Raw genomic sequence first — 13,353 nt, forward strand, 5'->3', positions numbered from 1 at the left:
CGTACTGGCGGACATAGATATTGCTCCGTTCAAAACTCACCGTAGACTGAAGCTAGCATGACTTCCAACAAGCTCCTTTTATAAAATTACAATAATCAAAACTGAATTTGTACCTTTTTTGTTCTTTTGATATTCACAAATTAGTAATGAAGATTTACATTTATGGGTGATTGAATAGGAAATGGAAATTCAGCTCTGAATGAACTTTCATATACAGTAATTATTTATACACAATTGCACTAGTGAGTTCGCGTAAATTTTAGTAGAAATGTTTTACCTAAGCTATTAATTACTTCGAAATTAAGTTAGTGCATTTATTACTAATTTATTTTCGTCGCTTCAAAGGTTAATGTTTAGTAGGTACACTAACTGCTGGGATAAAATATATTCTTTACAAACACAAGAGAATTTGGCAAAAATTAAGATTACAGTATATGACAACATCATCATAATTAAATGTTTGTTAAATAGCATCGTACAAGTACAGCGTTTGCGCACTAGTTACATATAATAATTATAATAGTTATTATACTATTATTATTATAGAGAGATCTGATTTTTAAGTTATTTATTCATTTATTTTCTTAGGACTGTTTTTTTTTCAGTATTTCACGATTTTTCTTTTATTCACAACTGTTTCAGTGACAATATTGTTCCCATTTGGTAATTATGGCATCGACTGCGCTGCTGTATCGATTATACGACACGGAGAGAAACATAAATACAACGAATTTAGTGGCTAGCAAGCAGTGTATTCCAAACAGAGTTCAAGTAATAATATGTTTCAAGTATTAATTTAAAGACTTTATGTAACCACAGTACAGCTCAAATTTTGTCACTGGTTTAATATTGTTGCAATAATGAAGCTTGCACTTATAACTTATGTACTTGTCAGATACGCTGTTGAATATTTACACTGCATTGGTAGATACACACAAAATTTTTACTTCATTTGAGAATACCTAATGGCAAATAAGAACTTCTAACGATGTAATATTGTTGTTTAACTGCTTGCTACTGCAGACACCAATTAATTATGAGTGCATTGTTTATCTGTGTCAATTGATCGTCCCAAATATTTATCTACTGAAAATAACTTATTCGACCTCCCACTAAAGGTGTTTTTCTTTTTTTTAGGTTACGACCTCATTGAATGGCTAATGGAGCGCCTCAACATAGAAGAATCTGGTGAGTATTCTCAGACTGGCATATTAAATAAACGTAAAACTTAGTTTAATCGTAGAACTTACACTATGCAGACATTTCCATTTTAGACGAAAGTAACAACGAAATATTAAAGTCTCATTATGTATAAGTGAACAGTACAGTAACATCTTGAATTCTTATTAGAATGTGTACTTCGGTGTGGAGAGCAGAGTGGTAGTTACGTTGTGCACTTCCTCTTCTATCTCTAATAATCGATGAACGGCATAGGTATGAAATATACAGCAGAATACCTGCAATGATAATTATTAATACCGAGTATGTTAAATATGGAGCAAATGTTGATGACATTTTGTGTCCAAATTTAGATTTCTCTGAATCATTCACAAAAGAGGGTTCACGTTTGTTGACAACGATGCGTATTAAATATACAGTAATTCTAACTCTTAGCAGTCTCTGTCTCTTTTTTTTTTGCTTTTTTTTGCCATTCCCTGAATCTGTCAACTCACAAGCATCAGCTTCCAATCTAATATAGACTTCATCCATCTCTTGTTGACGGGATATTACCAACTAAATAACTGCGGTCGCGCGGTTCCCGACTGTAGCACCTAGAACCACTCGGCCACTTCGGCCGGCGATGGAAACAACACAAAAGAAAAGAAGGTTCGTGTGTATCAAGTTTCCTAAGGGCGGTATAACAAAACAGCAATGGCGCAATTCAGTTCAAAGGCAGTATTTCACAGTCACGGGTACAGAAATATCCTTGAAAGGCTCAGAAAGAGGTTGAATCGCGTCAGACCGGACACTGCAGACAAGTGGATGATGCATCATCGCAATGGCCCATGTCACATGGCACTCTTGTTGGTCCACAGCTCCCTTAATTACCCGATCTGAGTCATTGTGACTTCTTTCTTCGCCTGAAATTGAAAAATGTCTTAAAAGGATATAATTTTGAGGGTTTGTAGAACATTAAAAAAAATGTGACCGACCTGTTAAAGAACACGCCAACTGAAACTATCACTTCTACTGCCAATACTAAAACCATGGACTCCGCTGGTGTACCGCTGCCGAAGGAAACTACTTCGAAGGGGACAATACCGTCGTTTGAAAAAATAAAAAAGATAAAAATCTGTGTCATTACTTTTCTAACATTCATGTATCTACAGCTGCAGAACCATTCTGAAAGAGAACAGAAGAAAAAAGGCGCGCGTTGGAGGCAGCAACACTGCAAGAGAGCATCAAGATTAGTGTAGCCAGCCATTATGAATATTTAAGAAAATATCATATAACAACCTACAGAAAGTGAAACATAAAATGAATTTAGTATATTTACAGAGGAATTGGGCGAAAATAGTGAAATAATAGTGTATTATTTTTATGTATATCAATCTGTCTGTGGAGATCAATTACGTAGTGTGTATTGTGAGTGATAATCAGTTGAAAGTGTAGAGCTATTCAAAAGGAGTTTCATTAAACAAAATTATAAGCTCTGAATTTGTTCTTGACGTTGTAATAGTACAGAAAATTGAGTGAATACAACCGGCTGTGATGTGCATGCCTCAGTGTTTTTTGTACAAAAATGTAGTTTGGAAATGTGTGAGTGTTTTATCAAACAACTGCTGTACATTTTAAATAACTCCAGGTGTTCCTAACAGATCGTATCCACGAAAATAAAGCAGTTTTTCGAAGACGGGAGTAGCTTCGTTTCCAGATGGTTAGGCATGTTGTGTATGACGTGCACCAAATTAACCACATCTATGCGTTCTTAATTGTTTTTGTCCCATTTCATGCAAACAACTACTTCTGTTTACCCTGTTAACTTACCTCATTGAAGGATCAACTTATAACTCACTAGTTTTACAAGCCACACAATTTTTTGGCGTTTGATGCTTTATATCACGATCGCTGCTTGCCGTTGACGTCACGGTACGGTTGCTTGGCCTTGATTCTAGATGGTCTTGTTGCACCACGTTTGTATATGGTACGATTAATTTAATATACAAAGTAAACCCCTTTTGGGTTAAAAGTAATATAAAGTTGTGCTAGCCATCTGGATGTTTATTTCTATTATGAAGTACACATATAGACTTCGATTTTTAGGTCTCACATCCCTTAAAATTCTAGGGAGAAGCATGACTGTACATAGATTCCAGAGAAATGCCACAAGGCATTTCAGTGTGAGCTGCTGTTGAAATAGGCCGATGAGACGACAGCAGTTCTATTTTCTTTTCTTTATTTTTTCTTTTTAATTGGTTTCCGAAAGTAAGTTTGCAGCACCGCAAAATTATGTCTATCATTGGCTGTCGTTATAGTGAACTCTGTGAATTGTGTTTAAATAATAAACATCGTAGTATGGATACTTATTAAAATTTACTTATAACAAGCGAACTCTGGGACCAAACTCCTGGAACAGAGCGCAGCCAATTTAATTAATTCATCATGCTACTGTGCCAACAATCCTATTAAAGCTGATACAGCACTGAAATGCGAAATACTCGTAGTTTTACATTTACCTTATAGGCATTAACGCGATTCCTTTGAATTGCTGCTCAGGTATTTGTTCGTAATTAATTCTGGTGAAGCAGCACGGGAAACGTTCTGAGTCTTAAGGCACAGGTAATTTTGTTGGTTGATTGGTTGGTTGATTTGGGGGAGCGGACCAAACAGCGAGGTCATCGATCCCATAGGATTACGGAAGAATGGGGAAGGATGTCGGCCGTGTTCTTTCAAAGGAGCCGCACCAGCATTTGCCTGAAGCGATTTAGGGCAATCACGGGAAACCTAAATCAGGGTGGCCGGACGTGGATTTGAACTGTCATCCTCCCGAATGATAGTCCAGTGTCCTAACCACTGCGCCACCTCGCTCTGGTAATTCTGTTTATAAAACAATTCAGGCGAACCTCTGGAGTAACCTTTCTAACACAAGTTGGATGAATCCTCTCACTCTCTGCCAAAAGTAATTCTCCGCTCAACCCACGACAGCCTCCATTTCCTTGTTAGACTAAATGCTTTCCACAATTGCAGCAATGATGTACATAATCACTTAATGTAAATAGAATACAAAGCTCCAGAATACAATTAAAGCACAGTTATCTTCTTCAATCATAAAAAAGGGTTTAATCAGTGGGAGCACCTAATCTTCCAAAGACAAGAAAATAAACAATACAGACACGTACAGTAGGTTAGAAAAAAATTAGAAAATCGGTGAAACGATAATTTTTATGCCTCAACAGAATAGATTCTTGCAAGCTGGGAAACATAACATGAGCGTAATGTAAGGTATAAACAGTTTCGTTCGGATGGAAAAATTTCTATACTTATCTCAGTATTAAAATTTTCATTTATTTGACTTCTACAGATATCTGACCATTGGCGATTCAGTGTATCACATTAAGTCCACCTCAAATTTTGTAGCCCGAACTCCTAGATTATTAATACAAGTTGTTACATTAAAAGATTACCTCTGAATGTCTACAGTACGAACAAGCGCCATCACGGTGGCCACCTAGTTGTTCTCTGCCAGCTCCTCCAGTGTGCTGAGTTACCACAGTCAACAGAAGGAATATTACGAAACAGAAATGTTTTCTACAGAGCAAGAGTAAGCCAAAATAAACGCTTCTGATTTTGGGAAGAAAATGTGACGTTACTGAGAAAACGCCTCTAACTCTCTTAGAAGGGTTTTAAACTTGTAATGTTTCAGAATTGTGCACACCTAGCTAAACAACAGCTCAGTACGTGTCCTTTGCTATGAACCATGCCTCTGTATGTTGTTCACTATAAGCGTAACTGAATGTCCTTTTAGAGGAGCTACACCTCACGTGATTTGCATGTAAAACTGAGATTTTTCCTATAAAAGGTCACGATCTGTTTCCTTCCTCAGCCTTCCCATGTCTTTGTCATTTCACTACGAATTTATGTAACGCTGTTTTGCTTAAAAACAATAAGTGGGTACCCACATTCTCAAATACAGTACGGTGCACGAAAGCCGGCCCTGAGTAATAGGCTGCTCATTGTCGCCCGTCAACTACCATCTACTGTTTCGAAGCTGTTGCTACAACGTTTTGTACTGTCGGTATCACACCCGTTGCGTCTTGGTTAGTATTTGTGAAGTATATCTTGAAAAAAGAATCGCAATAGTGGAGGCGTACGTGTCTATCAGTTATTTAAGGAAACGCGGGACTTTTTTGCAAAGAAGTTTCCTAGCGTTTCAATACCACCAAAAACAGATATACTAGGATTTGAAGACAAAGTGGTGTACGACAGGGACAGTCGCAAACGCAAGAAAAAATCGAGCCCCGTCCGTTCGTACACCATTCGAGCACGAATGATCCGAGTCCAAAGAAGTCGATACGTAAATTGTCGCAAGTGAACGTTTCACATAGGTCGGGTCAACATACTATATAGGGACGAAGCTCTACAAGATAACATGTGTACGTGGCTGTGTCAACTGATTGAGAGTGGAATGTTGGATCCACCGCCGTATTTCATCTGACACGACATGTGAACTCCCAGAACACTAATTACAATCCCTATTCGATTAATGATGAATCTCTTCACGGTGGAAAAATCAGAGTGTGACGTGTTGTGCCAGCAAATTGGCTCTCTTATTTTTTGAAACAATAGTAACACTGCTGTGTATACACGAATCTTTGATGAATTTTACGCACAGTGGGCCCCGCATGATCATACGTATGCTTTTTGCAACAGTATGGGACCACCTGTCACCTGTCACAGTTCACGTGAGTGACGAGTTCACGAAAGATTCATAGAAGAAGGCTGTCATCGAAGGATCGTGGCCGCAGCATTAGCCGGACCTAACCACCTGTGACTTTTATATGTGAGGTAGTCCAAAGATAACCCAATAACGTTAGAGGAGTTGAAGGACAACATTCATAATGAAATTTTGGGAACGGATGCAATAGAGTTGCGGAAAGTGTACATTAACATGTTAGGGTGCGCACAAAAGCGCACTGAAACACAAGGATATTCGGCACCTGAAGTAATGTAATGAAAAAACAAGATCAGTTCAGTGAATATAGACCTTTGCATCAGCTTATTTCTTATTTCCTTGTTATCTATTTATTACATGTGTATCTATTTGTTGTTGTATCTGTTAGTGAGGGAAATAATTCGTACGTACTCATAATACGCGAGTAGTTCGTACTCGGGGCTGTTATTTCGTGCGCCATCCTGTACTTTGTTGTCCAATCATATACGCGTGCTTTCTTTGACTCTTACCTTAAGCTTCATCCCTTTAATAGTTCTTTAGTTTTGGTTTTTCTGAAAGAAACTTCTAATAGCTCCACGATTGTGATAACTGTGTGCTGCCTACACCGATTTAAAGCGGGCCGATAACCAGTTGCAAATGACAGCTAACATCGATACCTACTCGGTGACTATAATTAGTAGCTGATTCGTATCTGACTTGCATCTATTTTCAGCATGCATCAGTAGATAAATTAGCTCACATAGTTGATCGGCTAAGGTTTCATCAGGCTTCTACTAAAGGACGAATAAAAGAACAAATAAGCAAATAGGGGAGAGTGTTGTACTGTGGTACACTTTTCAGACTTTCGCGTCTAGCCCTGCAATAGAAGATTAATACACAATGACGCAAAAAATCGCAACATCCAAGAATAATTAGTGTATAGTAATTTCAGGAATGTGTTTGCCCGGGTAACATATTTGAGTGATTAACATTGCAAAATCATAGGAAGCGCGAGATAAGCCATTGCAAATGGGAAATGCTGGTATTTTAATAACCAGTGTAGCCACTAGAATATTGAGACTAGACATGCAAACGTACATGCATTGTGCTGTAAAGGTGCCGCATGTCAATTTTTGGGATGGAGATTCTTTCCTGTAGCAGGTGATCGGTCAATTCAGGGACGGTTAATACTGTTTGTGGGTGACGCTGGGCCGGCCGTTGTGGCCTATCTGTTCTAGGCGCTACAGTCCGGAACCCCGCGACCACTACGGTCACAGGTTCGAATCTTGCCTCGGGCTTGGATGTGTGTGATGTCCTTAGGTTAGTTAGGTTTAAGTAGTTCTAAGTTTAGGGGACTGATGACCTCGGATGTTAAGTCCCATAGTGCTTGGAGCCATTTTTTGCAATTATGACACGTTCGGTGGTAAAAGACCCCCTTCTGTATTAAGGTAAAAGATGGTGCACGACGGACGAAGTATGGCCTAACTGACCATATGTTATACAAATAGTTTTTAAAATGCGAAATTTTACTCACTATAAATTTCTGTAACAATATGTTCCAAATGCCATTAATGCATTACACAGCCCTTAAACATGTAGAGAGCGAAATATTTACAAATGCTGCATTTTGTATCCCGCTAGAAGGCGGCATGTGGGTCTACTCCTGTAACCTGCAGGGAAAGCCGAATGTAGGAAGCGAGTAGGAGCAGGAATTGGCGGTACTGCATATAAGTTATAACTCTTTTTCTTAAATTTGCGTACAGATGAGCACGTAGGTGCGAAGTCTTAGACCCGTCGTAAGTAGTGCAAAGTCTATATACGAAGCGAAACTGAAGCGAAGTGTCCCGACCGTCTGCTCTTGATCAAATGGGCAGAATCTGCAGCGGCGCTCGTAGAGCTGAACAGCGCCTGCTAGAGGGCGCTGTCATCGGTGACATAGTGCCTACCTATGAACTTGCACCTACGCCGTAGCATCGTAGCTATCAATACCACACTGCACATAACACAACTTCATGTCTAACAACAAGAAAAACTACAGAAACGGCAAAACAGGTGACGGCAGTACGTAGTGCCCATTCCTTCATGTGTTACTACACTGACTTTTTCTTAATTTTTCGTACCGCCTATGGTGGGGTCGCTAATGATGGTCACACTTTGGAAATTTTGGCGCCTATCTTAGCTAGCTGCTCAAAGCGTTCTTGTGGCGGAAATCTGAATTCTGACTGCAGTAATACAAAATTTTTGAGTTTTTCTATATGAGTGTTGAGTTTTGTTTTAATATGACAGCTAATGGAGCTACGGTGAATTTTTTAAATCGCTTCAGTCATTTATAATAAGTTACCAAAAGCATTAGTAGATGCAAAGAGAGCTTTTGACAATGTTGACTTGAGTCCACCCTGAAATTCTGAAAGAATCGGAGGTAAAATAAAGGGAGCGAAATGTTACGTACAACTTGTAGAGAAACCGGACTGTAGCTACAAGAATCAAAGTACATGAGAGGGACGCAGTAATTCAGCATGGAGTGTTCACAATCTTTACATAGACAATGCACCAAGGGAAACCAAGGGAAAAAGTTAATGTTGATACTGAAGAAACAAAATGTTTAAGAGTTAACGATAACATTGTACGTCCGTGAGAGACAACAAAGGACTTGAAAGATCAGTTGAATGGAAAGGATAGCGACTTGAAAAAAAGACAACAAAAACATAAATGAAAGGGAAACCACGATAATGAAATATGCTCGGTCGTGGTAACGTTTATGAATTATTTCTGTAACTGTTAAGATTGTAGGAAAATGAGAATCTACTTCTCAATAAAGAGCACTTCAGCATAATTTACGGGGAAGCCTTGTTTTATTCCGTTCTATAATCTTTGCCACAACATTGTTACCACCGAATGAGTATACAATCTGTTACTTGTGAAAATAATCTTTGTAAATGTATTGAGAACAACAGTAATCGTAATGAATTAGTAATAAAATATTTCATAGGACAGCCGTGATCGCATAATAAATACTTTAATTCATAATTGGTGACAATGGCCTAGCTTTCTCAAAGCTTTTGGTCAACAGGAGCCTGAAAAGTCTTCACTGTCTTGTAATGGTCGGCTTCCGTCAGCCAATAGGAAGCGACTGTACTGGCTCCAGGTGGACTATGATGCCTAACTCGGCACCAACAGTAGGGCTTACCTCTGACGCGAGGAGAAATTGGCATGGGGCAGGAACAGCGGATACCACCGATTGATGAAATTACAATGAAATCCAGACTATTAGCTGCTTACATGGGTTGATAAATAATAACGGGGAAAGTTAAGAATGTGTGCCCTCACTGGGACTCGAACCCAGGATATCTTGATTACATGTCAGATGCTCTATCCGAGTGAGCCATCAAGGACACAGAAATAGAGTGACTGCAGGGAATTATCTCTGGCACGCTCCGTTTCTAACTTACTGTCCACACACTACACTTAGTCCCCGCCTACTATACTAATTACTCGCGGCAGTCAATCTACCAATTTCCGTAAGAGTTCGAGCAATGTGAGTGCATCCGCACTGAAGAAGATCATTGGCCGGTAAGCCTTATCTATATGAAGATGGTATCTGCTGTTTCGGACATATGCGTAAGAACAGATACCATCTTTATACCACCCACTGATGTCCACAGTTCCTGCTCTGTGCCATCTTCTCTATACGTCATCAGTGGAGTATGGGCCGATGCTGACTTACACCTGACCGAAACCGGTCACTATGAAGAATCTAAGTGTTTTTATGCGATCGAGACTGTTCTGTATAATATCTTAATACTAAAACAAATAACACTTAACGGTACTTTATTACAAATAATCTGAACATTGAACCAAGTTATGGACATCACCGCTCATACTACGAATTAACAAAAAATTACACTCGCGACCGAACTGGCTTCGGCCGGTAAGTACGCGGCCGTTCTCGACAGCGGTCTGCCGGTCATTACGAAATACACCCTCGTAATGCAGTTATCAGTTTGAATAAATGAAACATACGCGACGGCACTTGACTACGCCCATAACGTGTGCGACCGTTCACCATCCAATTGTAATAATGCATTACTTCTTGACAGTTATGTCATATGCGCGATCGAACTCCACCGTGCGCCACCAGGGCCCGCACCCGATTCTGACCAGCAATGACAATAGAGCAGCTTTCTCGAAGCTTTCAGTCAATCATGGGCCTGAAAAGTCGTCACTACCTTGTAATGGTCGGCATCCGTCAGCCAATAGTAAGCGAGTGTACTGGCTCCAGGTGGATTGTGATGCCTAACACGCCACCACGACGAAAGCCTCCACAACAGTAGGGCTGACCACAAATTGCACAGCTTTACAACTTGATGGATACTCAACTTGATAAATGTTAAATCCTCTGCTGCCACCACAAATGTGAGTGACCCAGAGGAGGATCATTCGACGGTGAAAGCTGTAACCTGCGTTATGTGTGTCTTGTCTCTGCGGTGGAGGTGGAGAACAATCTAGGCATTTGTGTAAGCAGTTGTTGAAAAGAGAGCAAAATCCTTAATCAGGCTGGTCGGCGAGCGAGACCAGCAGTGGGTGGATGGACGTGCATATTCGATCCAAATGTGGTACGCCTTGTCAGCTTTCTATGTAATATGTCTAAATATGAAACACTTAATATTCGTTTTCAAAAACTTCCTTCTCGTGTAACGTGTCCTTAAGATGCCGTACTTTACGGACTATAAGGCGCTTTCTTTTGTTCGAAGCCGTCCGCGGTGGTCTCGCGGTTCTAGGCGCTCAGTCCTGAACCGCGGGACTGCTACGGCCGCAGGTTCGAATCCTGCCTCGGGCATGGATGTGTTTGATGTCCTTAGGTTAGTTAGGTTTAATTAGTTCTAAGTTCTAGGGGATTGATGACCACAGATGTTAAATCCCATAGTGCTCAGAGCCATTTGAACCATTTTGTTCGAAAAGTTGCCTCCAAAATTCTGGTGCGTCTTATACTGGAAATGTCCAGTTTTTTATTTAAATTTCCCGCCAATATTAAAAATGGCCATAAAAGTCGATGCCGCGGGAAACCTATCTCTATCTGGCAACAATGGATTGTTCTAGGCTCTGATGGGACACTGCAATCCACGGTTCCAGCGAACATGAATTGAGAAAGTGATTTGTGTCATCGGTAACAGTACAATATTTTTGTTAGTATCTAGTTTCTTAATGGAAAAACAGTAAGAGATATTCATATGATGTGGGCTATAAATCTAAAGTAACAGCATATGCAGAAGAATATGGAAACAGAACAGCTGAGCGGCGTTTCGGCCCTCCACCAACATAAAAAAACCGTACGCGCTTCGTGAGCTAGTAAATAAGAACTGAAAAGAAAAGAGGAAGACTAAATGTTCAAGTAGAGGACTGAATGTAAAATGGCCAAATCCAGATGACGTATTGAAATGTATTCAAGGACACACTCAAAATGGCACTGGGATTAATACAAAAATACACTGTTGTCCTTTCATGTTATTCTGGCGGTACTAAGCTTAATCCAGTGATCAATTTCAAACGCAGAACAATGCCAAAACCTTTTGAAACAAACACAGATTAATAGAGTGTGGGAGAGAAGTAAAGCTGCTTTATTGAAGAAGAGTTCTCTTCTTGTGCCAGATCAGTTTAGTACCCATCCGAAAAACTCTGTGAAACAGAAATTGAGAAAGAAATAAAGAGCTCGCTGTTATTGCGAGAGGACCTACTTCACAATTGCAACCTCTTGATGTCTTGATAAATAAACTGTTTAAAGTGTATGTCAGAGAGGAATGAAACAAATGGATGATGCATAAAACACAAAGTGAGTTTACGCCCGAGAGAGCTTCAAACCATCTACAATCAAATAAGTGTGTCAGTGGATAAAGCAGTCGTGGTTTAGAATGAGAGAAGACATTATTGTTAAATATTTAAAGAATTGAGGCATAAGTAACTCTTTCGATGGCAGTGACGATTACTAGTATATATGAAGAGGACAACAATGACAACGACGAGGAAGGAGGAGGAGGAGAAGCAGAAGAAAGCTCAGTTGACGATTTTCAGGAATTTTAAAGGTCAGTTCTGTTTTATAAACTAATATTTTTTTAGTCTGGCTTTGCAGTCTAACAATAAAAAGGTAAAAACGTTATTTTAAAAATGCTGAAAAATTAAAGTGAGTCTTACAGTCAGCGGAATACAGTATCGTATTACCCGCTGAGCAATAATGACTGTTGGTTGGCATTGTGTTGCGCTTGTGAATAGTGTCGTGATAGAAAACTGTAATTTTAGTGAATTTATGAATTTGAAATTATGAAGATGAATCTAACGAATTCCCAACAGAAACTAATTGTGTACTCAGTGAAAACCATTTAACTGACACTCGATACTGAAGTACGTTATGAAAGTTGGTAACTTGAAGTGCAGTGCCTGACTTGAAATATCCACAAAATAAAATACTCCTCAGCTCCAAAGAAAATAACCGTTTAAGGTTACCTTCATTCCTCAATGTAAATTAATCTGCTTACTTAGCACGCTATCTGAAAATTCTGACTACCTGCTGTTTGCAAATTGAGATCTGGCTTGAAAGAAAATTAACTTATTTCTTGTTCGTCAAGCTAATCTGTGTCTGATGTTCTCGAAAACAAAGTGAAATCAGCAATTGGAGCAGCTAAAGAAAAATAATCTACCCACTAATAAATTTTTCTTTGCTTGTCAGGAACGATCTGTGGCTACGTGTGGCATAAGGTGCAATGCACACACGACAAAATATTTACAACTTTACTAAGAATGATGGAGGAGAGTTGTACTTTAAAGAAAACCGTTCTTGAAGAATTAAACTCTTATTGTCATCAAAAAAACACTGTACAACGTAAGAAGACTAACAATTACGAAATTCGTTCATTACAGAACTTACAGACATTTAAACCAGTTACGTTATTTGTGATATAACGAAACAAAGAGATCAAATTAACATTAATCATGAATATTATTCATTATCTAAGGGACAAAGATTTCCTTCGTGTACTAATTCTGACAAACAAACATTTCATTCTTGCGCGTGCGTTACTTGCCTTAAAATATTCCTCCAAAAATCTTCTCCATCTATACAGTCAAGAAAATGTCATTAAGAACAAGTTTTCATCTCCGTAATAAAATTCTTCAGATAATTTCTCATAGATTCACAAATATCAGATCTCTCTCTGTTAAATTCGTCAGCTCGCTATTATGCCTGTAATAAGAATGCCCCCGCGCAACAAAATTGACTAGCGGCCAAACGCACCACAGATTGCATTGAACACAGTCAAGGATTTTAGCTACTACTCATACAGCGCGCTCATTCATCTTTGTCCCAGTGCAGTAAAGGTGAAATATTTACAGTGGCAGGAAACATATGAAAACTTTACAACCTCTGTCTCTCGATGCACTGTGTTGCGCGACGAGCTGTACCACTATATATTGAATTGTACCTTCACATAACT

The 13,353-nt window shown here is 39.2% G+C and overlaps 1 protein-coding gene across 1 annotated transcript in view; it reads left to right on the forward strand.

Moving 5' to 3' along the window:
• The window catches only part of LOC126341885 (regulator of G-protein signaling 11), a 1,532,239-nt gene that overhangs the window by 1,323,107 nt on the left and 195,779 nt on the right, over positions 1-13,353 (forward strand). The window contains exon 5 of the mRNA XM_050001809.1: positions 1,138-1,188. Coding sequence (XP_049857766.1) covers positions 1,138-1,188 — 51 coding nt within the window. The remainder of the gene's footprint in view (positions 1-1,137; positions 1,189-13,353) is intronic.

This window comes from Schistocerca gregaria, chromosome 1 (assembly GCF_023897955.1).
Source record: "Schistocerca gregaria isolate iqSchGreg1 chromosome 1, iqSchGreg1.2, whole genome shotgun sequence".
Taxonomy (NCBI): domain Eukaryota; kingdom Metazoa; phylum Arthropoda; class Insecta; order Orthoptera; family Acrididae; genus Schistocerca; species Schistocerca gregaria.